A 23,740-nucleotide genomic window follows, 5' to 3' on the forward strand; every position below is an offset into this window, starting at 1 on the left:
AGTATGCTTTTGTGTTCTTTATTATGTGTTTAAGTTCACTTTAGAGCAATTTGATACACCAAAACAGAAAAATAAGTTTTTGGAGTGCGATAAACTCTGAATTTGAATTGATAAACTCTGAATTTGGTCCGAATAACGCCAGTGTTGCCAGTTGAAAACGCACCGTTGACATTGCTGTCAAACAACGACCAGAACCGAATTTCAAATGAAAACATTAACCAAATTTTGGACTTTCCGGCAAAGTGCCTCGTTTGTTGGTTTATATTCTTTTTCGGCCCTTTTCACCGTCCCACAACGCAAATGGCTGTGCTGCGTGTGAAATTAGCTTTGATTGATCTCAGCGGAACGTTACACGTGGACGATCAGCCTACCGTGGGAGCAGTGGAAGCGCTGAAAAGGTAAGAGGGCACACCGTTTTTCAGATTTTCATCCACAATTTCTCGTATTAACAGCTCTCTGCATTTCTCCGCAGGCTTCGACAGCATGGTGTACAAGTGAAATTCGTTACCAACACGACGAAGGAAAGTGTCGGCTCGCTGTACGATCGGTTACGTAAAATAGGATTCGAACTGCAGCGGGATGAGATTTACGGTTCGCTAGGGGCGGCGGCCGAGTACGTGAGGAGAAACAACCTCAACCCGTACTACCTGCTGACGGACGATGCCCGGACCGATATGCCACCGAACGATCCGAAACGTGCGCTCGACTCGGTCGTGGTTGGGCTGGCGCCGGAACGGTTCTGCTACGAGCATCTGAACGAAGCGTTCCGTGTGCTGCACCAGCGAAGCGTCAAGCAGCAAGTTCAGCTGGTGGCCGTACATGAAGGACGTTACTACAAAGCGAAGGATGGGATCGCACTCGGCCCTGGGTGCTTTGTGAAAGGGCTGGAGTATAGTACGGGCGTGCCGGCAGTGTGTATTGGCAAACCGAACGAATACTTTTTCCGCTCTGCCCTGCCGGATGGCATCGATGTGGCCGAGTGCGTCATGATCGGGGATGTATGTATCAGGTGGATTTGAAAAAGCCTCAGAAAGTAATGCCGTTTTCGCTATATTACAGGATCCGAATGATGATTGTCTCGGTGCAATGCGCATCGGAATGAAGGGCTATCTGGTGGAGACGGGGAAATATCAACCGGAAAAATACACCGACGAAGATCGCCCCGCGGTCAGTGGAATCTTCCCAACGTTCAGTGATGTGGTGCAGCACATTATCTCCAGTTCAGCGGAACAGTAACTTTAGATGGAGCGGAGGAATTTCTTGTAAGTCATAACCCTTAGTAGAATATTTATTGAAGCAATCTTGAAAAAATGCACGAAGGCAGTGAATATTAGGCGAATTTATCATCGTAGAGAGACCTCCGAAACCATCTCATCATGTAGTCCTCAAATAGTTAATCCTAAAGATTTTTTTTTCCAAATGTTCCTTTTTATTCGACCAATCGATTCTCAAACATAGCATTCTTCTGAAAAACCCGCTGCGAAGGAAAGAGACCCTCGTTTAGTTTGCATTTTCTCGCAATGCCAGCTTCATCGGATCTCTATCGCTGCTCGACACGTTAACCGTAACACCACCGCTCAGCCGTTTGCTTAAAATATCCTTGAACACGCTCAGATAGCCACGCTCCGAGTTGCTGTGGCCAAGCAGCACCACACACGTGCCATTGCTCGTCGCCTCCAGCACCTCGTGGTGCGACATTTCCCCCGTAATGTACATGTCGGCCTTCACGCCCTTCAGCACACTTGCGCCCGATCCGGCACAAACGGCGTACGTTTGCACCTTGCGGGTATTGTCCCCGCTCGATGCAAAGCTCACCATGGCACAGTCCATTGCCGTGTGCTTCACAATCTGCTGAACGGCATCCCGTTCCGAAAGAGGTTCACCTTTCACGGTACACAGCCGACCAGCACCGTAAGCCGCGTTGATCGGATTCTCCAGGATCGGTCGCGAATCGGCATGGGGAAGCGAGTCCGCTAGCCAATCGTTCACCCCGTTGGTCACGTTGTCCCAGCTCGTGTGAGGGGAATAGATCGCTATATCGTGACGGATGCAATCGATCACAATGCGCTCCTTCCACGACGCTTGGGTGAGTCGCTTGAGCGGTGCAAAGATCGGCGGATGGTAGGAGATGATCATTTGGGCGCCGGTTTCCCGTGCCTCCGCTACTACCGCTTCCGTCAGATCGATCGTTAGAAGGATGTTGGTAATGGAACTAAGAGCAACAAAAGATGCAAAATGTAAGATATAAGGGACTCCTTTGGCGTTCCATCTTACCTTTTATTATTCCTCGGCTCCACCAGTAAGCCTACATTGTCCCACTTTTCCGCCAGGTTTTCCGGTGCGAACTCACTCAGCTTAGCGACGACCTCCGAAAGCGTTGCCATTGCACGTGTCTTGAAGGACTGTTGACTAAACTTCAAGATATTCCGATGGAAAAGGATGGTCGAGCAGGTTTTCAATAACATTCAACACGATTCTTATTGATTAAATGGCAAAATTACTCTGTTACTCTTTGTAAATGCCGGTTGTAAGGAAAGAAAATGCAATGTTTTTGTTTTTCCCCCCATTGATGACATCTGTCATCAGACCGTGCAGGCGCAAGGTGTATACAATATTCAAACACGAACGATTTCGTTGGGAGCTACATGATTCTAGTTTTAATTGTTCACCATAAAAATCGTTCACCGCTCCCACACCGCATGACGCGTTAAAGCTAATTTTTCTTTATCTGCTTCGCTGGGTTGTTGCGCTTCTGGGGCGTCCACTTGAGGTACGCCGGGTCCACCATCAGCTTCGGCTTCTTAAACTGTGGCATCTGCAGATGCTCCTGGATCTGCTTCATCGTCACGCAAATCACGTGCTGGCCCTTCCAGTACTTGACCATGTTCATCGACTGCAGCGTGTAGATGATATCGTCCGGCGTGATGCCGGACAGCTCGCTCAGCTCCTTTATCGTCGTCGTCCGGTAGTCCTTGATCAGCTTCAGCAGCGTGTACGCCCAGTAGCTGCGATAGCTCAGCTTGCCCAGATCGGAAAGCGGCTTTTCCGGACTGCCGATCACTCCCTCCAGTCGTGACAGTTCGTAACTGAACCCGATCAGCAGCTTGCCGTAGCCCTTGCGCTGGTAGGGCGGCAGTATGAGAATGCACGCGACATTGTTGCCCTCGGGCGATTCCTTCTCCTTGGAGAAGTACCCCACGATATGCTGCCCTTCGCGGTCGATCTCGCACAGCACGTAGAAGTAGAACGGGTCCACATCGTAGTAAAGCGTTTTGTGGTCGAGGAACAGCTTCGCCATCAGACAAAGCGTCTGGCAGTAGAACCGGTGGTCCTTGCCGTCGATTTCAAAAATGGACAGTGTGCCCTTCCGGTAGATCTCGCTGCCCGGTGGCTGCCGTCTTGTGCAGACGGCCTTGTGCTCCTTCAGCGTTTTGGCCAGCCGCATATACCGCAGACAGTACTCGCACACGTACATCGTGCCGACTTTGCCGTACTCTTCCGGGTACGGCGAAAAGTACCACGTGTCGATCTCGTACTTCCCGATGCGCAGCTTGTCGATGTACTTCACCTTCGTGATCGCTTCGTGCTCCTTTTCCAGGGCCGCCGTGGTCGGGTCCATGTCGGCGTACGTTTTCTGCACGTGATTGATCTCATCGTGGCGTCGCTTCTGGTTGCGCGTGATCTTGCGATCCGTATCGCCACCGTCCAGGCTGGATGCGATGTGATCCGCTCCGCCCATTAGCAGCGTGCCGGCTTCCTTCGAGCCCGGCTTCAGCCCGCTGAAGCGATCCTTCGCATTGGCTGTGTTCGATCCGAGTGGACTTTTCCTCGCCGTCGCTCCTTCGCCGGACGCGTTCGGTGGAATGGACGTGCTGGTGGAGCGATCGCCAACACCGGTCGGACTGCCGCCCGGCATGCTTTCGCTCGATATTCGATCCCGCGTCACCCATTGATCTAGCCGCCGGTTGAGACCTTCGTAGTGGATGTAGTACTCCAGCTGCTTCGGGTCCGAGGGATTCTGTCGCGATTGTATCAACTGTGCCAAATGCCACGAACCATCCTGCCGCTGTACCATGTACTCCTCTCCAATAACCAGCTCATCTTTGTTGCCCTACAAAAACAAACACAAAACCTCAGTTTAGCTTTTGTATAGGAAGAAGCTTTTCCGCTTGTTGTGCTTACCTCCCCGCCACTGGCATCCGGCGAACCGGCCGCACTGGAACTTACTCCATCCGGCCCGGACTGCGTGTCGGAAGCGGGTTTATCTTTCGTTTGTTTGGAACTAGCAGCAGCGGTAGCAGCAGTGCTGCCGTCTCCTGCATGTGTATTGCCGCTACCACCACCACCACCACCACCGCCGCCCGTACCGCTTGACGGCGACGACGCCGCGTTCGTTTTGTTTTCCTTCTCGCTGTCCGCGTTGGCTCGCAGCGATTTTTGCGAAACCATGTTCGCGGAACGTACACTGGAATGCGTTTTCCACCGCTCGCGGGTTGAAAAATCGATAGAATGACGTGTTTTTCCGCACGAAAATGCCCTCGCCAAAACTGCGACTCCGCTGCCGCTTGCTTGGGTATGAAAATGTCACTTGAGGGCAGTGTTGCCAGCCACAGCTTTGTGTGTGGTTTTTGTTTGGGTTTTTGATGCGCTGCTCGAAAACTGCTCGAACGGGATGCTCGAATTAAAGTTCTAGAAATGGCCGGTGGGTGCGCTTAAAAGTTCGGTTGGTTTATGTAAGGAGATATTTATTTATTTTCTTTTACACAAATTATTTCGCAAATGGCTCTGTTTTGCTTTCTGTGGCACCAAATTTAAATCCTGATCTTTTGTGTTATCATGATAGTCTGAGCGATTTTTATTTGAATCAAATTTGCCATTATCCTTCTCACCCATCAGTGGAATTTAAAAAAAGGTTATTGGACACCAGTTTGTGGTAAATTTCGCTCAAAACCTTGCTAATCACACCAAAATACTGTGTTCGCTTATCGAAAATAACTTTGAATTTTGACTTTACGTACATGCTTTGCAATAACACAATATTTCGGCTATTTGTTATTTGGCTTTTTGTTCTTTTTAAACTCCATTCATACTGAGCATAACACACGCAAAATGGGAGATAACTAATCTCTACTGGAACTGGTTTGCTTGTCGCACAAGCTCACACCTCTCGACCGAACAACAGCACGCTATCAGCACCCCCCGTCGTATCATGTAACGTTGAACGATAAAACAATCGCCCACCCAAACATTGCTTTCCCATCAACTGATTTGGTCGGCCAGAAGCTATAAAATGAATGCAATCCGCACCTATTGGTCCAGTGCCCCACTGTCGGGTTGTCGTTAAATTGGTGTCCTTCCCTTTGAAAAATGAAGCTTTTAGTGCGCCTAGCACCGATCCTGCTGCTAGCCCTAACCGGTCGCCCGGTAGCCGCTCAGCACGATCCCCACTTTGTCCGCGGCCACAGCACGATCGTGCATCTGTTCGAGTGGAAATGGAGCGACATTGCGGACGAGTGTGAGCGCTTCCTGGGGCCCAAAGGGTACGGCGGTGTGCAGCTGTCTCCAGTGAACGAGAACATCGTCATTCGACTGGCCGATGGATCTCGGCCGTGGTGGGAACGGTATCAGCCAATTTCCTTCAAGCTGGACACGCGATCGGGCTCGGAGGCTGAGTTTGCGGACATGTCGCGGCGCTGCAATGCGGCGGGCGTGCGTCTGTACGTGGACATCATCATCAACCACATGGGAGCGACGCAACCCGTCGAGCCAGCGATCGGTACGGGAAGTTCCACGGCCATTCCCTCGGACCGTCAGTTCCCGGCGGTACCGTTCGGATGGCCCGACTTTAACCCACCGTGTGCCATCAACGATTGGGGCAATGCGGAGCAGATCCGGAACTGTGAGCTGGTGGGACTGCACGATCTGAACCAGGCGGTGCCGTGGGTGCGTGACCGTGTCGTTGACTTCCTGAACCATCTGATCGAGCTCGGAGTGGCCGGATTCCGCGTGGATGCGGCCAAACACATGTGGCCCGCCGATCTGGCGGTGATCTTCGGACGGCTCAACAACCTCAACACTGCGTACGGGTTTGCGCCGGGATCGCGCGCATTCCTCGCGCAGGAAGTCATCGATATGGGGGCGCACGAAGTGGTTCGCAAGTTTGAGTACACGTTCCTCGGCACAGTGACGGAGTTTATGTTCTCGCACTATCTTGGTCGTGCCTTCGGTGGAAATGACGCGCTCCGCTGGCTGTCGAACTTTGGCGAAGCGTGGGGCCTGCTGGCGTCCCGCGATGCGTTCGTGTTCGTGGACAATCACGACAATCAGCGCGGTAACTATGGTATTCTCACGTACAAACAGCCCAAACCGTACAAGATGGCCACCGCGTTTGCGGCCGCGTATCCGTACGGCCAGCTGCGCATCATGAGCTCGTTCGCGTTCACCGACTTTGACCAGGGCCCGCCGTCCGATGCGCAGGGCAACCTGCTGTCGCCCATCATCAATCCGGACAAGACGTGCGGCGGCGGCTGGGTGTGCGAGCACCGGTGGCGCCAGATGTACAGCATGATCCACTTCCGCAACCTTGCCTGGGGTACGCCGCTGCAGCACTGGTGGGACAATGGCAACAACCAGATCGCGTTTGCCCGCGGGAACGTCGGCTTTGTGGCGTTCAACAACGAACCGTTCGACATGAACGTGATCTTGCAGACGGGGCTGCCAGCCGGTATCTACTGTGATGTGATTTCGGGTGCTCGCGAGGGCGAAACGTGCACCGGGCTGCAGGTGATTGTAGAGCCGAACGGGTTCGCTTCGATTTCTATCCGAGCCAACGCGGAGGACGGTGTGATTGCGATCCACAGTGAGGTAAGTGTGTTGCCGAATGAGGTCTGATGGCCGGGTGTGAAATCGAATCTAACTAAACCACTTTTTTCACGCTTCTCCAATTCTCTGTATCGTAGTCTCGGCTGTAAGGCTGTACTGATCGCAGTATGACGACGCTTTAGACGGGAATTTCCCACGGCAGCTCCTCGTACGTGTCACAGTTGTACTGGAACCAACGGTCCACGCAAATCTTCGAGCAGAACAAGACACTAAGTACAAAATTTCGCGCATATTCCTTCCTGCAAATAAATACAATTGAAGCAGAAAACAAAACCAACTTGAAATTAATAAACGCGAACTTCCCAAGGTGGGTGCAGAACGGTTGCTAATGATAAGATTGTGAAATTGTGAGCGATAAGAGACGACCCTACGGAGGCAATTGTTATCAGCCGTGGGTTGAGGTTGGTTGTGTTATTGGGGGGAACTTGATTCGTAGCGGGATTACCAATTCTCAATAGAACGAAGCGGTTTAGTAGAATGAATTACTGCTTGAAGCACGTGCTCGATCGTTCCAAACTCGGTGGAGACGCATGGTGTCCCTTACAACCCCGAGGCTGCGTCTAGCGTTCACTCACCTCTTAACCAGCGCGACGACTGCTTCGATGAAAATTTCCTTCTCACATGGTACACTGGCACAGTAGGCTACTGGTCCTTGAAGCAAACGGGTGGTAAGGCACTGTGGCAAACCAAGCCGCTCCAAAACATCCAACCGTACTCGACACCGGGAAACCACGCGCAACGCTGTCGCTAGCAAGGAGTTTGGAGCAGTTCCCACCTTTTTACGATCACTCACATACGCCAACTCCGACGGAAAGTTCAACAGATACGGTACCGCTTTACAAACGAGCTGTCGATAGCAGGAAGGGTTTCGGATTCGCTTCACCTTGTCCTCGAGCGCATCGTAATCGGGCGGAGCGAAGCGCTCCAGTGCCAGTGGACAGTGCGTTAGGCTACGGTTGTTGCTGAACAGCAGTGCAAATGTGAGTGTGGTTGTGTTGGTGTAGAACGGGAGCTGAAACAAGTTGCAACGTTCCGCGGACACGTACGTCAACCGGGGCAGATTGAAGAGCCGCGTCGGCACGGACACCAGCCCGGGATTGTCGTCCATCAGGAGATCTTCCAGCGCGACGCACTGTGACAGCTGGAGGGGAATGTTTGTGAGACGATTTTTGCGAATTTCCAGCACCTCCAGCTTGCGTAGTTGGCCTAGTTCTGGAAAGTAGCGGAAAAACGCTATAAGGCAATGGCAAGTTTCGTATGAACAGAGCACTATGTGAACATACCAGCAGGCAGTTGATGGAGATAGTTTCCGTTCAGCAGCAGCTTGGTTAACTGCTTCAACCGTCCCACCGTGTGCGGCAACCGGTGAAGGGAATTCTCCGACAGATCGAGCGTTTCCAGACACTCGAAGCGGCCGATCTGGTTCGGCAGCGATTCGATCATATTGCCCGCGAGGCACAGAAACCGCAAATGGCACATCTCCACGAAGAACCAATCGGGCAAGGTGTGGATGAGATTTTCTTTCAGATAAATTTCGGAAATCTCCTCACTGCCCTGGCCGCGCAAACCCTCCGGGATGGAGCGATAATCGCGATAGCTTAGGTGCATAATGCTTCTGAAATCGCCTTCCATTGGTTTTACTTGATCAATTTTGTGTTGCAACAAATCAAACGATTGTGGAATGTAAATAAATTCACCACTTTGGTCCAACAAACAAACACAGCACACGTAACGATCGGTCTGCCTCCTTTTCGCTGTTCACGCTCGACTTTGCTTCGCGGTATAGTAGAATCGACTGGCCACAAGATCGCGTCCGTGGGGGCGCTTAGCACATGCGCCAAATTTTTAAAAATAACGAAAAGGGAAAAATTAAAAACACAATTACATCAAAACAAAACCACCATCATCAGCCCCTCCCCATCTCCATAACGTGCTGCGGTCAACTCGGCTGATGCAAGTGTGCACGATCAGTTGTGTGTTGTTTTGCTCCCTTTCTCACTTTTTCTCTCTCTGTCTATCTCAACCAATGCTTGCTGAGTGTGAGAAATCTCAACCCATACAGACACACCTGCGTCATGACGCACGATCCGATAGTATGGGGTGGCCGTCTAACCCCCTTTCACACTGCCCCTTTAACGAGATGAAAAACTAAAATAAAACCTACCCGAATGATGATTTGAACGCGAAAAAAAAAAAACATGGCGCAATTTTCGGTGGTACACGGGAGGTCGGTCGGCCGAACGGGGTTTAATGGTCAAGCCGGGAGTTATTTTTATCATGCACGAAATTACACAAACCGAGCACGATCGTGTGTCTATGCAACGTCGATCCCTGTGTATGTCTGTGCCATGTCCTTTATATCACAGCTGGTGATGTTTATTTTGTTGAGCATGAGTGGCTGTGGTGCTCTCGGTGCGCCTACTTGTGCGGACGGGAGAACGAGTGGAGCATGAACATTCTGAACATAACCTTTACCAGCTGATGTCGGGACGGGCAGAACCAGTGGCATCATGCTGCATTATAGGTCAAGGATAGGCAGGCAGCCCGATGGGCGAAAGAGAGGGTTACAACCGTTCAGCACGTTTCGTGATTTATGAGGTTATTTATTTTCGATGCATCTCCGTGGGTCATACCGTGACAATGAGTTCAATGGGTTAATTGCTGGGCTCGTCAGCATTGAACTCAAGACACACTAAGTGGACAAATTCGGCGTTGGCGGTGGTCATCATTTGCAACGTCAAACTGGAAACTGTTTGATGTGTTTCTTTTTCAATGTTTATTCAGTTTTATTGTGGCATTTTGTGTTTGTTTTTTTCTGCTGTTTTTTTTTATATTAATTTATTTCCTACTGCAGTTACATCTGCAGCGTTTAAATTGCTTGCTTTTGCAGGCATGCAACTCATTTATTCGTTATTATTAATAGTTATATATCCTCTAGCAAGAATTACGTTCAACAATGTGCATTAAACAATGCGCTTTAATCGAGTGTTTTTAGGCGAGAACGAGAGCATTGGGTGCTCCTTCTTCTAGAAAACAAAAAAAAAACAAAGAAAAACTGTCTAATGAATGCAGAAAGAATCTAAAAATTGATTATTTTGTATGTTGCGGCGAATAAAACAACAACAGCATGAGTTAGCGCCAGAAGAAGAGCGCTCATCCGACGATCCTTTTATGTTTAACCCCACCTCCCCGTAACGGAAGTGCATTTTAGTTCTCTTTTTTTAAACCTTCTTCTTTTTTTCGTGAAGCTCTGTTTATTAACAGTTAGCAGCTCTACGGTGAACGAACGCTGTAGGGGCGGGGTGAGTACGATTATAGTACGAGTGCCATAGTATACTAATTTACGAATAACATTAACCGTATCGCCGCATCGCGATTCGCAATTTGATATCGTTGTATCGGAAAGCTCACTCACACACACACACACATTCGGTCGACAGTGGGTGACGGTGTACTGTCGGGTGCATGTTTCCCCTTTGAGGATTATGTGCTGCTGTGTGTCTGCTACTTTCCTTTTCTTTCTTCTACTATTAGTACCGTGTTTAACAACCTAATTGCATGATTATGAAAATCTTAGATCAAACTTCTTACGAAATATCTCAGCATGAAGGAAAAAGGCAATGAGCGGTGTGTCACGTGTGAGTTTCGTGGGGGATGACAGGCTGCTCAGGTTATCATCGCGCGTAACGTGTATGTATAATGTGAGGATGATGAGCGTGTCGGCTGGCTGCGTCATGTTAAGCCGAACCCTACATGATCGAGCAGCGCTTTGAGTCGGCCGCCCGATGCACCATTGCTGCGGATTTGTGTTCCCCGTTGGCATGAACGGCTGGTGCCTGTCGCTTGCCTTCATCCAGCCCGACCAACAGTGTCCCCGCATCATTGGGCAGAGTTTTCGGCGCAACGTCAGCACCTTCTTGCTGGGTGGAGTTAAGCGGCGATCCCGGCTGCGAGCTGTTGGCGTCGTCAGACTGTGTGCGATCTAGCCTTCCTTGTCCATCGCTCATGTAGTCACTGTCCGTGTCCTCTCCCTCGAGATCGTACTCTTCCTCTTCATCCCCCTCCGACTCGGACGTGATCGCTCCCCGAAGTCGCTCGCGGCGTTCGCGGCGCTGCAGCTGATGGAATCGCTCGAGACGCTGAATCAGCAGCGGATTGCTCGGCAGTACAAACAGCTCCTCGGTCTCGTGCACTTCCAGCTTTCGCAACAGCCACGAACCTACCACCTGGGTCAGAGCGGACTGGCCTGATTCGCCGCTGGTCGGTTGGCTTTCGATTGAGCTCACCATGGACGAGGTTTCAGGCGAGGCAACTCCACCGCACGGCGCCGGGCTCTGTAGACCCGAGTCGATGCTTTCGGTGTATCCAGCGCCGGAGACACTACCACGCTTGGGACGCGCGTCGTCACCCTCCGATCCAATGCCATCATTCGCCCCGTCAGCTTGCTCCTCCGTTTCGTCCTCTTCGAGTGTGGGCAATTTGGGGCTGGTGACGGAACTCATCGTCAGCTGTTTGGCAGCACTGGTAAGCACGTGCGTGTCGATCGTCAGCTGGACGTCCATTGTTTGGTGCTGTTCGACCGGGTGAGACAAAACTGCGCTGGACTCCTCGAGATCATTCGGAACTGTGAGTTCCTCTACGCAATGATTAGTCTGTGTGGTGTCAGGCTCGGTTGGCTCCTGTAAAATCTCAACTGCTCCCTCGGCAACATGGTTCAACATCTCTTCCACCACTTCAGGTTCCTGAGCAAACGGTTTGGAGTCATTTTTGCTCTCCTCAATCACTCCTTCGGCGATAACTTCAAGTTCCGGCTCCTGTTCCTTGTCTTCCAGTTGCTCAACGTCCACAGACATCGTTTGTTGGTGGTGCATTTCAGTCTCAGTCTCGTTTAGATTAGTTTTCTCCTCCACCGCAACAGCAACGGCTAGCGAAGGGATGACTTTTTGAGCGATTACTTCCTCTACCTGCAACGCAACATTCTCTTCCGTGGGCGATACTTCGGCTGGCACACCATCACTTTCCCTATCACAATACACGGCGTTTGTAGTTGCAACCTCTGCAACCTCTTCATCAACGCGAGAAGCTCCCTCACATGATGCCGTACCTTGCTCCGGGCCGTCCGAGGACGGTTGCTTCTCATTGCTGACTTCAACATTCTGTGTTACCTCTTCATTGCTAGCTTTCGGCGTGATCGTTTCAGCACGTCCTGCCTTATCACCACTTCGTCCACGGCGGTGTCCCGCCGCCGAGGACGAAAATTCCGGCTCGATTAGCTGAAATCCTTCCAGCGGTTGCTTGTTGAAGTTGCCCACCGACTTCCGGAGCTGCTGTCTTTTGTGCTTGTGTGTCTTTTTCTTACTCTTAGTTGGCTGCTCCCGGTTACCGTTCGCGTCCGGCACCGTGGCACATTCTACCGTAGTAGGCGCAGCTTGTGTCGGTGCAACTTGCTGCACTGTGTCGCCGTTCGTATGTTTCGTGTTTGCGCGTTCTTCCGCAGCAGATTCTTTCTCCGCTCCAGGCGCAGTGACCGCCTCCTGCTCCGGCAGCTCCGATGCAACACGCTTCTTCCGGCCATTCCGATCGATGGTGGTCCAGCACAGGTCGCTCTCGTGGGACACCGATGCAGCCGCTTTCGGGCGCGTGAGATCAATATTCTGGGCGGCGAAGGCAAGCGTCGACTCGATCAAATCCTTCTTGCGGTTAGCTTTGCTGGACGTTGGCTTTCCACCAACTGGCACTGGAGATGGGTTTGGTGCTGTAGCTGACTCTGAAGTAACGGCAGCATGGGCAGCAGCAGGCACGGCCGCTACTACTTTGGACGTAGATTTTGAAGCTTTTGGTGCTACTGGATGTCGATTTCTCGCCACTGGTTGAGCGTTGCCTGGCTTGGTGCTGTGATGATCCACTTTGTCATTCGACGTGGTACAGACGTCTCCAATCTTGGCGGCGTTTGGAAGTGAGTTGGCCACCGGCAGTGCAGCAGGTTGGAACTCCTGCACGTCGGCATTTAGTTGATACGACTGAAGAGGCGCATCTTTAGAAGGAACTTGGCTTTCTGGCACACATTCGGTAGTCTCGCTACCGGTAGCGTTGGGTTCAAGCTGCAAGAAATGAGACATTGTGTGTTAGATCAATCTTCACTTTTTGTGTGTTTTTGCTGCCTACACATACCACCATTGCAGATGTGGCGTTTCCAACGTCATAAGAGTTACCGTTTACTGCCGGCATCTATAGAAAAAAGGCACAAAGAAATAACCAATTATTATACTGAATTGCACTACTGGGTTAGCTCTTATCCTCACCTCCTCAAAGGTACGGAACCGCTTTTTGCGCTTCTTAAAGCTCGGCTGATGTCCGTAGACCTCCTCATTTGTCATAGCGTATTCGCCACCGCAGTATAATGGTAGACCTAACACGGAGGACGAAGATAGAGTTAGAGTACTTTCCAAAACAACACTCTGCGGGAGTGATTTCGACTTACCAGCATCATCATACATGCGGCACTGTTCCATGAACCAGTTGGGATAGCAAAGCGAATTGTAGAACTGAGCGAAATCGTACCCATTCGTGTACGGGAAGAACCCATTCTCCGAGTAGTCCTGCGGCTCCTGCACGTCACACACTGCGCCAGCAGTAGTAGCAGCAGCAGCATCAGCGGCCACCAGCTCCCCGGCCAGCTGTGGTTCGCCGTTCGGAATGATCTCTTCCGGCACCTGCTCCAGCGTGGGAAGGGCACCGTTCGCGTAGAACTGACCATCACCGGCGGTGTCACCGCACTCACCGTAAGCGACAACGGCAGCTGTATTGCTTTCGTACTGCGCCACAGCCTCAACATCACCGACCGGTGGCGCATGGTTCGGAGACGATCCATCCAGCAGATCAGTCGATTCGTTCGCGTTCGTTTCGTCCGTTGCATTGTCATTTGCGTAAAGCATCGAATCCGTCGTTTGGTCCCCGGCGGACGTCGTGTCTGTCGGCGGTGACGGTTGGCAGTTGTTGTAGTTCGGTGGGTAGATGTACGTCTGGCCACCGTTAAAGTACGAAAAGCCATTGTTGTCTACAGCAAAACCTGTCGATGTGGAATAGATTGCGTTAGTAATCTTGGGATCTTGGGATCTTGGGAAGTGAACGAAAGATCCTCTTACCATTCATCACAAGTACGCCCGTCTCCGTGAAGTAGCCGCACGGAATGCACGGATAGGAATAGTCAATCAGCTGGCTGCCGTCGGCCGCATACGACCCACCGTACTCGGACGTGATGGATTCCGTCGTGGAAATGCTGTTGCTGCCTCCGTTGCCCCCATCGCTGCCCTCGCTAGTGGTGGCCGCGATCGAGCTGGAGCCCGTGTTCGACGTACTGGCCGTCGCGACCGAAGGCTTCGGACGGGACAGGTAGCCCTTCTTGAAGAGCACGTCCTGTCGCGGGGTTGTTATTCGGGTGTACTCATCTGTTTTTTGGGGGAAATAAGATTAAGTTAAATCGTGTCTTGTTGAGATGCTGCTTTCGCCTGTGTCTCCCCATACCGTCGTTAATCGTAGTTCCTCCTGTTTCTCCTCCCTCGCCGGAGGTCGTTCTGTTCGTGCTGGCCGAAGTTTGCTGCCGTCGTGGGTAGTGCTCGTAGTGCGACCGTTTGCCCGCGCCATAATATCCACCCCCATTACCATAGTAACCGTTACGGTGGTAATGGCCGCTGCGACCATTGTTCGATCCGGTAGATGCCGCTCCTCCGCTCCAGCTGGTTCGCGAGTTGTTGTACGGAGGAGGTCGACGTCTATGGTAGGAACCGATGGGACGTCGTTCCGAACCTGCCACACAGTCGCTGCCGGTGCTGGTGTCGGTTCGATTCCCACTTTGCTCCTGCACTCGCTCATTTCCTTGCATTTCCTTCTGCTGCTGCTGCTGCTGCTCCTCTATTATTACATCAGTTCTAGGTGCAAACTCTTTTCCAACCTTTGCAGCTAGACTAGTAGCGCCATTGTGCATTTTGTGCCTGTGTCCTGTGTCGGACGAAAAAAAAAGAACGTAAAGAATAATTAACACACATCCATTGTTGTTGTTCGCCCCATTGCTATTGACGTAGTCGCATTCAAGGTGACGTTTGAAACATTGCAGATATAAAACGTACAACTACACTACAATCGCGTCCCGACCCGCCCGTTGCACACATTCCCAACGAACCACAAATTGTACAATTTTGGCAACGGAAAGCAGCGTAAAGCGTAACGCTATTTTTACCCTTGCTATGCCGTTTTTGAAGAGAACTGAAAGAAGCACACACACACAAACAAAAGCAAAATGTCCCACCAATGTGTGTCCGCGTGTTCGGAATCGGCATGGCGGGTGTGCGATGTGTCACGCGCCACGTTTTTGCTCGCTCGGTTCCCGCGCGCAGTCCTTGCGTCACCAAAAATAGTGTTTCTCGGTGCGCCGCCGCCACTCGGTGTTCCCAATATCACTTCAGCCCCCAGGCCCGAACTTCCTCACCCGCACCGTTGCTGTTGTTGGCCGAAAGCGAAACTCATCGCAGCGAAATTGCAACTTACACACACCGCACACAACACTGCCCACTGCTGTTTGGCATGGCATGCTGATGCTGCTGCTGCTGCTGATACCGGGAGGAGAAAGAAAAGCGTGCGACCCAAGACACTGTGGGTTGCCGTTGACGACGGGCTGGCTCCTTTGCCAGAGGGAAGCCGCGGCAGCTACAACGCGCCATCATGTGACCGACCGATCGGTGAAGGTGTACTGGCGCACTGAGCGGTGCTCGGTGCTTTGCAGTTGTTTGCGCGTTCGGCGGCGGCCGCCACGGCGGAGAACGGCCACATTTTGGTTACTTTTGCCGAGCTGGTGCGGGCGAGTGTAAACATATTTTTAAAGCCGCGAACAACACACGCGGGTGGGTTTATTTGCCAACTTTACATAATGCCAATGCGCGCGTGTGCATTTAGACAAACGGCCGAATGATGCAATTGATCGGTGGATTGAATCTTGTAAGAAGTTTCTTTTCTCCTAAACGATCGAGAAGTTTGTTGCTTCCTTTATTCGCTCCATCTAAAGAAGTGAATTCCACTGTAAAAAGCAATAGAACTCATACATGTTGCAACAAAAAGCAAACCCATTTGACTATCGGGCCAGTGAAGAGCTACTGCTTATGTGCATATTCAATATGTCGTGCACGAGAGCTCACAGCAGTCCGGTCTTTTTTGGCCGGCGTTCAAAAATTCTTCCAATCGATTGCAAAAATACCGGCAGAAAAGCGCCACCAGAGCTCGCTGTCCGGCTTGTGTATTCTGTACACGGCGAAGTGGGAGGAAATTCCTCCCGACAGGCCGGACAAGAGGAAGAGGGGGGGGGGGGAGAACAAAAAATAGACAAACTTCACAATCACGAGACACCTGACCCACATCGCCGCCAAACGGTCCTCTTATGTAAGCTCGATGGAACGGAACGGAATGCGAGGTAATTAGCAGTTAAAAACGAGACGCAGAGAGAACACGACCCTTTCCCTGCCATTCTGGTCCAGGGTTGTGGAGGACGCCCCGATTATTATTGCAAGAACCATAGAAAAAAGATCAGCAAAGAATAAACGATTATGGGAGAAAACGTTTTGGGCTGATGTAACCGCTTGGTAGCGTGAAGAAACTCCCATCACTGGCCGGTTGTATGCGAGAAGACCCGAAGAAAACAAAAATGGGGAAAAAGACATGTCCGGGCGTTTATTTAATCAACTCCGGGTCTGATTTGCCTACTCAACGGGGCTGGTAAGGTACGCTGCAGCTATCTTGCGAGGAAGTTCATTTGACTTACTTTTTTTTCGCTTCTAGATAAGCATAACGCATGCTGATATGCACAAACCCTCGACCCGTGTGTGTTTGCTTGTCGCTTTAAGGAACTCCTTGTGTGAAGAAGAGGACAACAAATCCCAAGAAGATCACCATTGTACGAGGAAGTTACCGGTTGCTTGATGGATGGAAGAGTGCGTCAGGGGTTTCTCGCCATGGCGTCCCGTTCCCGTAAAGAGGCCTACCATATCTTATCATCGATAGGGCCCGACCGGCACCATGTGCTCTCCGGTACATGTGCCTTCGGTGCCATCTGCACTCTTGAAATCAGGTGTGATGACTCCCGCTAGGCTTCAAACCATCGACCTTCGGTGCCTGGACTCAGCCAGTGGACCCAGTGTGCTCTTGATTAGAAAGTGTATCATAATGAGCTCGGTGCATAAAGACGGACCCGATATTGACGAGGAAGTGGAGCACTATCGTCTCTAGCGAAGAGCATTCGAAATGCGGTAGATAATTAGCAGCACAAACAAACCGCTGTAACGGACGAAGGAAGTGGCAGGCGCACTGGAAATAACGCGCAAGCGACAGCAAAAGGAAGATGCAAACCGAAGATTCCAGACGGTGTGGACTGTGCCTTCTTGGATTAACAGCATTTCTATTTGCGTGTTGGATCATTTCTCTCGCTACGATGTGCGATGAGTTGGGAAGATGTCTTTAACTGTTCTAGGAGTTCGCTTCCACAACGAAGTGTGCCCTCCATTCGTGTTTCAGAATTCAGTTAGCGCATAGTTGAATGCTCCAACATCTCCAAACTCTCCCTCAGGATCGCTAGAAGCATCTCCATCTTTGCGTCAAACACTTCGGAGCCACCGGCGTGTGCGCTAGCTGTCACGCAATTGTCGAAAACCATGTGATGTACACGCGGTACTACCGCCCCACCATCACCGACCGAGAGAGGACAGAAAGAAGGCAGACAACACAACAAAACAACGAAAACTCGCCATCAACTCGCTCGGTACGTTATTTCTGGAAGCGACTGCGTGCGACATTCCTACGCACCAGAGGCGACATGCGACATGCGTTTCGAGCAAACCGCTCGGAGGGAACCTGCCGGGGACATTTGATTCCTGTCAAAACTGCGTACTGTGGCTGTGGCTACTCCTCCCGCTACACTTACCTTCTCCATGGTGCTGTTGCTGGTGGTGGTGGACCTGCGTCTGTTCGCTATCCGAGCCGGTCGCATTCGAGGTTTTGGTGTTTGCGTTGGCCAGCGACAAGGACACCCATTTGGTCTTCCTTTTTGCACCCTTCGCCATCGCCTCTCTGGGGACGACCCTGCCGAGGTGTCCTTCAAACTGGTGCCGGTGGGCTTCTTAGGGCTCTCGCTCTCGTTACTTTTCTCCTTTCGCTGGGTAACGGTAACACGGGTCTTCTCGCACTGTTCCGGACAGTTTATGGTGCTATCTTGAACGGTGTGTGCTGTCGGCTTGCGGTTCGTGATCGGATAGAATCATTCAAAGCTCGATCGGAGGGTTTCGGTCTGGAATTGCTCGTACGGGAAAAGGGGGATCGGGTGGCATGTACACTATTGCACGGTTTTGGAGATGTTTTGGGTCACCAGAGTTGGTGTTTCGGTGGAGTTATTGGTAGCGTTGATAGGTGGAGTTCGAAAGGGATGGTCAGGCTAGCTTCTAGAACACTACTACTCTTTCTCTCTGGTTAACTTACAAACGTACACACTCACACACTCACATGTACACTCGAAACTAGTTATGATTCTGGAATGGAAGAGTAAAGACACAATGATATTCATACGAATATAAGCACAGATTCACAAGAAACACATTAAGAACATCCTCTACTAGGCACTAGCTAGACTCGAGGATCTTCTCTAGATCATCGGATCTTTGGATAAGATCGTCTTTCACTTTACACCATGCACCAATCCATCGTATTCCACGCTTTGTGGCCCAATGATTGATTTCTCCAACCAATCAAATCGTGATCGTTTCCCTCGACGTCTTAGATAATCAGTCACCGGGTGGTACATACGTGCGCCGTCTTCTTCGTTTCGATGCACATAAATACACAACTCTGCACAACGTTTCCTACACCACAAAAACCTCGCATCCTTGGGCAATTCGCGTCCGGCAATCGTGCAACTGGCGGTTGTTTTCGTCACTTTTCTTTCTTTCGCCACTTTGCAGGCCGCGGGGAAAAAGAACACTCTCTCACAAGACACCTCCCCTGCCTGCCATTACCACGCTCTCTCCCGCACTAGTTCATGGTTCTATTTGTAGTTTCTTTCCGATGGGAGGGATGCTTCCCTTCCCTTCCTATGTGTGATCGCACGATCGCCGATGCTGCCTGCTACCGATCGACTCATCTCGCACACACGCGGAATCACACCAAAAAAGAGTCTCTCAAGCCGATCGTGAACCAAAGTTTCACATAGGAGCGCATGAGAGACCAGCAATACCTCTATCTGTCTTGCCTCTGTCTGTCTGTATGTGACTTTATGTGTGTGTGTGTGTGTGTGTGTGCTTGCTCTAACACGGCTAGTAATACATATCTTAAAATGTCGCTATCTGTACAGCGGCTGCACCCGCCCTGTACGCCTCAAGCAACCGCCGCGACACTCTCTTAAGCCCGTCGATAACGATGGATGCGCGCGGCCGCGCACCTTTCAGGGTCCCTTCCCTTGCGCCGTTCTCGCGTTGCATAATCAGAGCAGAGTGGGCGCTCCCTCACCCCCTTCCTAGCGACGGATCATGAGGATGATAATGATGATGACAGCTCCGCAAACTCACGTGCTTTTGTTGGTTGCGCGAACTTAGAACGCGGATGCACTGTGTTCAGTTCATTCAAACAGCATCACCATCAGCACAACTACATTAAGTATATCACAGCTACATTGTTTGTTTGGCCTCGAGTGAGTGAGTGGGGAAGAGAAGCAGTTACATTCTTCACCGATCGCGCAGCTACAACTACTCTCGATCGCCGGGAATGCTCACCGTCCTCTCGGGTGCACCTCGCTGCAAGTGCATGAGATTGCCAAAAATATGCACTTAGAGGGTTGCCACTCGCCTAAGAAAAACGTTTTCTTCGTTTGAAGCAAGCTGCAGTGGTGCATACGGGCAAAACGGCATGACGAGGAACGCATTTGCTGCCTGTATACGTGTGTGTGTGTGTGTGTATATCTGCAATTGCGAAATGTGTTCTCTTTGTGATTGGGTGTTTTTTTTCTTTTCTTTTCTTACACACACACTCGGGGTTGGGATAAATTAAGCAATCAATTCCTCGCCATCCTTCTAGCTCGTTCCGCTAGCTTTTTTCGTTGTTCGTGCTTTTTTTTTGTTGCAGAAACAGAGGATTGGAGCAATGTGGGTGCAAGGTAAGGTCGGCCGATGTTTGCAATCGATGTTCGACTTCCTGTTCGCTCACAAGGGATATCCCTCTAAGGTACGGTGGGAAAAGTAGGCCTGCTTCGACCAGTTGGTGCAGTTGGTTCGCAGCACGATTTACACGTCTTTTTTTGTCGGTGAATTTTGTCGTACGGTGCAATAAAAAGAAACCGTTAAAACCTTCAAGAAAGTTCTTTTGCGCGTTTTCTTCTCCGCCTCGAGTGCCGGATTGAAAATAATCCAAGTATGTAACGGTAACGGCAAACTGACGAATGACAAAACACGCATTTTCTCCGGCTCCGGTAACCGTGTTGATGGGTGCGTGGTTGTGTGAGTAAATCGAAGAAAAACATTGGCCACCGTATGGAAAGCTTCCACTACTACTACTAATACTACGATGAATGGGAAAATTCAATTCTCTCCCAACCGCCCTCCCATCTTCTCAAAGGCCGGGAAAGTCAATGTGCTCGCTCAAGAACGACACGGAAAGAGCGATAGAGAGCAAACTGCTAGCCAAATGAGCATATGCATATGAGTGTGTGTGTTTGTGACTGTGTGTGAGAAAGAGCAGACAAGCGAGTGAGATAGTAAGGCTGTAAGAGAGAAAGAGAGAAAGAGAGAGAAAGGGGCGAGAATGTGTTATGCACGAGATCAGCTGTTATGTAATAACGGGTCGGGAAAATGCATTCTTCCCCAACCCTCCCTTCGCTCTCCTTCCGCACTCTCTCCGCACAGTTTTCTCTCATACCACCACCACCAACACAATGGTGTGGGCAATGGTCGCTCGCACACGCAACCAAACGTTCTATCAAAGTATAGGGCTTTTCCACTGGAAGTAGCGCCAGCCGGGGGGAAATGTGCCAGAACAATCTAACCTCAGCGCCACACCAAAAGGGAATGGAAAAACACTGCCTCACTGCCGCCGTGGGGCTGCGTTTGTACCTCTCTTCGCTTGCTCTGTTAATTTACATCCTACCGCAGCAAACGTTCGATTTGCTCGCACCATTACACGACATTGCAAAACGGACGGAAAACAAACAACCCTCCGACCACCACCACCACCAATCACTTATCAATTGTACAACAATGTAATACCGCGTGGCTGCTAAACGCGCTTTAAATGCAGTTGCAGCAGGAATTGCAGCAGGTCCGTTTTTTAAACATTTCACACACATCTTCGGCAATCGCTTCTCTTCCGGCGCGGGTTATGTTTTTCTCCCCTACCCCTTTTCAGTCGGTCAAATGTTATTGCAACATCGCAGCAAGCAAGTCCTCTCCCCGGCACAACAAAAGCGCCCATCGCAGCAGGCGGGGAGTGGAAGACCATTTTGCCCAGACCTTTGTACCACCATCTTTAATGCTGGTGATGGTGCAGGGGATAGTAGAGCCGGGGCAGCAGGAAGCTTGTTTTCTGATCAGTATCGGCGATTGCAATCAGCCCTCCCGCCCGGTCTGGGCTCTGCAATAGGCCGCACAGATGAGCGAAATGCTGTATAAACAAGTCCTCCCAGTATCTTCCCATAGAAGGGGGAGTATTTTGCCGAAGTAGGCGGGGTGAAAATAAGGAAAATGAGGAAAACATTCCGATGTCTCAGGTATTTCACAAAGTTGGAAAATCGATTGCTTCATTCAGTTTGCCGTTCGTTCTCCCATTTCCTGATACACGAGTCCGGGAGGATGGAAATTAGTATCCCCCTCCTTCATCGTCGTGTTCTCGCACGTCTTGAATGTTCTTCCAACTAATGTGTGACACCGAAAGTCACATTTTGGGTTACACAATCACTACGGCGAAGGTGACATAAACCGCGAGCACACGACCGCTAGAGAGCCGGCAGTTTTCTTTGCATTTTCACAACCGTTCACACTGCCGCTGCTAGACTTTCGGCCGCCATCTCTAGTTGGTAGTGTTTTCAACATTTTCCACCAATGCTTGAACAGTCACACGAACACCAAAAACACACACACACACATAATTCCGCAGTTTTAACCCAACGGTCAAAATAATATCACGAGACGAAGCACATTGCCTCTTCCGGCACTTTTGCGTTTTGCGAAGGATACGGTGCTGGTATCGATGCTGCTTCTACTGTCTGTATTATGGTTCCAAATACCGTGCCCGCTCTATCGCTTAGCTACCGAGAAAACACGTCCGATACCTTCATGACATTAGATGACTCTGGCGCGAGAGTCGCGGCCGTTTCTAGCGCGTGCTCTCCTACCTCGCCGTATGTTATCTAACGTGCATGCGAACGTGAGCCGCACACCATCACACACGCGGCGAGGTGAGCAAATCATCGGGCGTGTGAGTGTTGAGTGTGTTTGTGTGCGCGTGTGTGTAGTACAAAGTGGTAGTTGGCGAAGAATTTCTTCGGAATACTTATTCTTTCGTCATTTTTAGCGCTGTTTACGGCTGTAGTGGTATGTTTAAGTACTTCCTTCATGCTTAGATTCTCTACCTGATTTCACTAGAAAGATGTTTTTTTTTTTAAATAATTCTTGAGAAATGTCCTTCAAATGAAAAATGAAGTAAAGATACCTTTCTCTATTAACATTGTTTTGCAATCACAAAAGCTTTTACGTGTGTTTTAAGTGAACAGAGATACATTCGTGCGATTTAACAAAAAGAATATAGAATACGCAACAAATCCTTTTCAAAATGTGTTTTAAATGCAAAAATGATGGTAAAAATTCAAATTTAGAACACTCGAGTGAGAATTATTTCTCACCTTAGGGCGAAAGCACACCATCCCCTATGCGTACCTTGGTTGGATTGTGAACTGTCATTCGCCTGTCAAATTGGTGCACAACGAAAACAGAGAACCAAAAAGGACCCAAAATCCCACGATCCCTCGCACGCGATTGCCCTGCTGCTGGTTCAGAAACGTCGCCCAATCTTCCTACAAAATGGACAAGGAAGTCGCCGTGCTGCAGCGTAAACTCGAAGCGGAGCTGAAAAACTTCAAGGACACGCAGCGAGGTAAGCTCTCTGGGGGTTGAATCTGGGGAGGAATGCACCATGTGCTCGTAGCCGGGCCGTCCGCCACTGACCGCCAGCACCATTTCGTTTCCTTTTATAGAGTTCTCGAAGCTTGTGCAAACGCAGCAGCAGCTCGATGGGCAGTACTTCGAAAATAAGAGCATTCTGGAGGAGCTGCAAATGCTGAAGCCAACCAACACGGTAGGCAATGATGGAGTGCGTCCCCAACCGACTCGTTTTTAACCAGATGGTTCCCCTTTTCTTTACTCCCACACACGGCGGCGGCCGCTTGCAGGTGTACAAACTGTACGGCCCAGTGCTGGTGAAGCAGGATCTCGAGGAGAGCAAGCAAAACGTCGGCAAGCGCATCGAGTACATCACGAAGGAGCTGAAGCGGTGCGGGGAGAACATTACGCAGCTGGAAGCGAAGCAGGACAAGTACCGTGCGAACCTGCAGAAGCTGCAGATGCAGTACCAGAGCCAGATGGCGATAGCAAAGCAGTAGTGTCGCACGACCGTTGCAGATATCAGATATCATCCAGCACGCTAACCATTGCAATCATTTTCCGGAATAAATCGGGCACGCACCATCTTCTGGCTTGAGCTATCGAACCAGCTCTCTTTTCCATGTTAATTTGTTAGGTCGCGTAAACAACGGCTCGAGGCGCGATGTGGGTCATATATTGATTTA

The 23,740-nt window shown here is 50.6% G+C and overlaps 7 protein-coding genes across 18 annotated transcripts; 3 read left to right on the plus strand and 4 right to left on the minus strand.

Annotated features, from left to right (window-relative positions):
- Positions 1–52: 52 nt before the first annotated feature.
- Positions 53–23,022, plus strand: LOC121600235 (haloacid dehalogenase-like hydrolase domain-containing protein 2). 3 transcript variants are annotated; one of them, XM_041928660.1, is made up of 4 exons: positions 53–398; positions 473–998; positions 1,060–1,262; positions 22,772–23,022. In XM_041928660.1, the coding sequence occupies exons 1-3, from the start codon at positions 301–303 to the stop codon at positions 1,234–1,236; spliced, it is 801 nt and encodes a 266-aa protein (XP_041784594.1). In that variant the 5' UTR covers positions 53–300; the 3' UTR covers positions 1,237–1,262; positions 22,772–23,022. The 3 variants fall into 3 exon arrangements, with proteins under 3 accessions (XP_041784594.1, XP_041784591.1, XP_041784593.1); XM_041928657.1 differs by having other exon boundaries at positions 22,804–23,022; XM_041928659.1 differs by lacking the exon at positions 22,772–23,022 and adding an exon at positions 1,459–1,545.
- On the minus strand, positions 1,268–2,635 carry LOC121600234 (NIF3-like protein 1). The gene is made up of 2 exons (XM_041928656.1): positions 2,275–2,635; positions 1,268–2,212 (listed from the first exon to the last, which is right to left on the minus strand). The coding sequence occupies exons 1-2, from the start codon at positions 2,463–2,465 to the stop codon at positions 1,501–1,503; spliced, it is 903 nt and encodes a 300-aa protein (XP_041784590.1). The 5' UTR covers positions 2,466–2,635; the 3' UTR covers positions 1,268–1,500.
- Positions 2,635–4,592, minus strand: LOC121600230 (histone acetyltransferase KAT8-like). The gene is made up of 2 exons (XM_041928653.1): positions 4,183–4,592; positions 2,635–4,111 (listed from the first exon to the last, which is right to left on the minus strand). The coding sequence occupies exons 1-2, from the start codon at positions 4,447–4,449 to the stop codon at positions 2,714–2,716; spliced, it is 1,665 nt and encodes a 554-aa protein (XP_041784587.1). The 5' UTR covers positions 4,450–4,592; the 3' UTR covers positions 2,635–2,713.
- Positions 5,368–7,150, plus strand: LOC121600231 (alpha-amylase A-like). The gene is made up of 2 exons (XM_041928654.1): positions 5,368–6,864; positions 6,960–7,150. The coding sequence occupies exons 1-2, from the start codon at positions 5,368–5,370 to the stop codon at positions 6,969–6,971; spliced, it is 1,509 nt and encodes a 502-aa protein (XP_041784588.1). The 3' UTR covers positions 6,972–7,150.
- On the minus strand, positions 6,597–8,810 carry LOC121600237 (leucine-rich repeat-containing protein 1). The gene is made up of 3 exons (XM_041928662.1): positions 8,166–8,810; positions 7,458–8,094; positions 6,597–7,121 (listed from the first exon to the last, which is right to left on the minus strand). Exons 1-3 carry the CDS (start codon positions 8,512–8,514, stop codon positions 7,001–7,003), a joined length of 1,107 nt encoding a protein of 368 aa, XP_041784596.1. The 5' UTR covers positions 8,515–8,810; the 3' UTR covers positions 6,597–7,000.
- On the minus strand, positions 9,950–22,308 carry LOC121600228. 10 transcript variants are annotated; one of them, XM_041928644.1, is made up of 8 exons: positions 22,229–22,308; positions 17,846–18,446; positions 14,407–14,880; positions 14,028–14,330; positions 13,364–13,951; positions 13,185–13,291; positions 13,054–13,110; positions 9,950–12,983 (listed from the first exon to the last, which is right to left on the minus strand). In XM_041928644.1, the coding sequence occupies exons 2-8, from the start codon at positions 17,982–17,984 to the stop codon at positions 10,632–10,634; spliced, it is 4,020 nt and encodes a 1,339-aa protein (XP_041784578.1). In that variant the 5' UTR covers positions 17,985–18,446; positions 22,229–22,308; the 3' UTR covers positions 9,950–10,631. The 10 variants fall into 10 exon arrangements, with proteins under 10 accessions (XP_041784578.1, XP_041784575.1, XP_041784580.1 ...); XM_041928641.1 differs by having other exon boundaries at positions 22,184–22,242; XM_041928646.1 differs by having other exon boundaries at positions 22,209–22,233.
- LOC121600236 (probable prefoldin subunit 6) lies at positions 22,955–23,661 on the plus strand. The gene is made up of 3 exons (XM_041928661.1): positions 22,955–23,049; positions 23,150–23,250; positions 23,345–23,661. The coding sequence occupies exons 1-3, from the start codon at positions 22,977–22,979 to the stop codon at positions 23,552–23,554; spliced, it is 384 nt and encodes a 127-aa protein (XP_041784595.1). The 5' UTR covers positions 22,955–22,976; the 3' UTR covers positions 23,555–23,661.
- Positions 23,662–23,740: the final 79 nt, after the last annotated feature.

Source organism: Anopheles merus, chromosome 3L (genome assembly GCF_017562075.2).
Source record: "Anopheles merus strain MAF chromosome 3L, AmerM5.1, whole genome shotgun sequence".
Lineage (NCBI taxonomy): Eukaryota > Metazoa > Arthropoda > Insecta > Diptera > Culicidae > Anopheles > Anopheles merus.

Bases quoted from the DNA above. Each gene is read 5' to 3' on its own strand.
- LOC121600231 (XM_041928654.1), top strand. From the start codon at position 5,368: ATGAAGCTTTTAGTGCGCCTAGCACCGATCCTGCTGCTAGCCCTAACC.
- LOC121600237 (XM_041928662.1), bottom strand. From the start codon at position 8,514: ATGGAAGGCGATTTCAGAAGCATTATGCACCTAAGCTATCGCGATTAT. The intron at 8,095-8,165 runs GTATGTTCACAT...GCTACTTTCCAG, and splicing joins TCTCCATCAACTGCCTGCTG to AACTAGGCCAACTACGCAAG. The intron at 7,122-7,457 runs GTGAGTGAACGC...ATTTATTTGCAG, and splicing joins GTCGTCGCGCTGGTTAAGAG to GAAGGAATATGCGCGAAATT.
- LOC121600236 (XM_041928661.1), top strand. From the start codon at position 22,977: ATGGACAAGGAAGTCGCCGTGCTGCAGCGTAAACTCGAAGCGGAGCTG. The intron at 23,050-23,149 runs GTAAGCTCTCTG...TTCCTTTTATAG, and splicing joins CTTCAAGGACACGCAGCGAG to AGTTCTCGAAGCTTGTGCAA. The intron at 23,251-23,344 runs GTAGGCAATGAT...GGCCGCTTGCAG, and splicing joins TGCTGAAGCCAACCAACACG to GTGTACAAACTGTACGGCCC.
- LOC121600235 (XM_041928660.1), top strand. From the start codon at position 301: ATGGCTGTGCTGCGTGTGAAATTAGCTTTGATTGATCTCAGCGGAACG. The intron at 399-472 runs GTAAGAGGGCAC...ATTTCTCCGCAG, and splicing joins GCAGTGGAAGCGCTGAAAAG to GCTTCGACAGCATGGTGTAC. The intron at 999-1,059 runs GTATGTATCAGG...GCTATATTACAG, and splicing joins AGTGCGTCATGATCGGGGAT to GATCCGAATGATGATTGTCT.
- LOC121600234 (XM_041928656.1), bottom strand. From the start codon at position 2,465: ATGTTATTGAAAACCTGCTCGACCATCCTTTTCCATCGGAATATCTTG. The intron at 2,213-2,274 runs GTAAGATGGAAC...TGTTGCTCTTAG, and splicing joins GAGCCGAGGAATAATAAAAG to TTCCATTACCAACATCCTTC.
- LOC121600228 (XM_041928644.1), bottom strand. From the start codon at position 17,984: ATGGCGAAGGGTGCAAAAAGGAAGACCAAATGGGTGTCCTTGTCGCTG. The intron at 14,881-17,845 runs GTAAGTGTAGCG...CGTCCGACACAG, and splicing joins GCAACAGCACCATGGAGAAG to GACACAGGCACAAAATGCAC. The intron at 13,111-13,184 runs GTGAGGATAAGA...TTTTTTCTATAG, and splicing joins GGTTCCGTACCTTTGAGGAG to ATGCCGGCAGTAAACGGTAA.
- LOC121600230 (XM_041928653.1), bottom strand. From the start codon at position 4,449: ATGGTTTCGCAAAAATCGCTGCGAGCCAACGCGGACAGCGAGAAGGAA. The intron at 4,112-4,182 runs GTAAGCACAACA...TTGTTTTTGTAG, and splicing joins CGGATGCCAGTGGCGGGGAG to GGCAACAAAGATGAGCTGGT.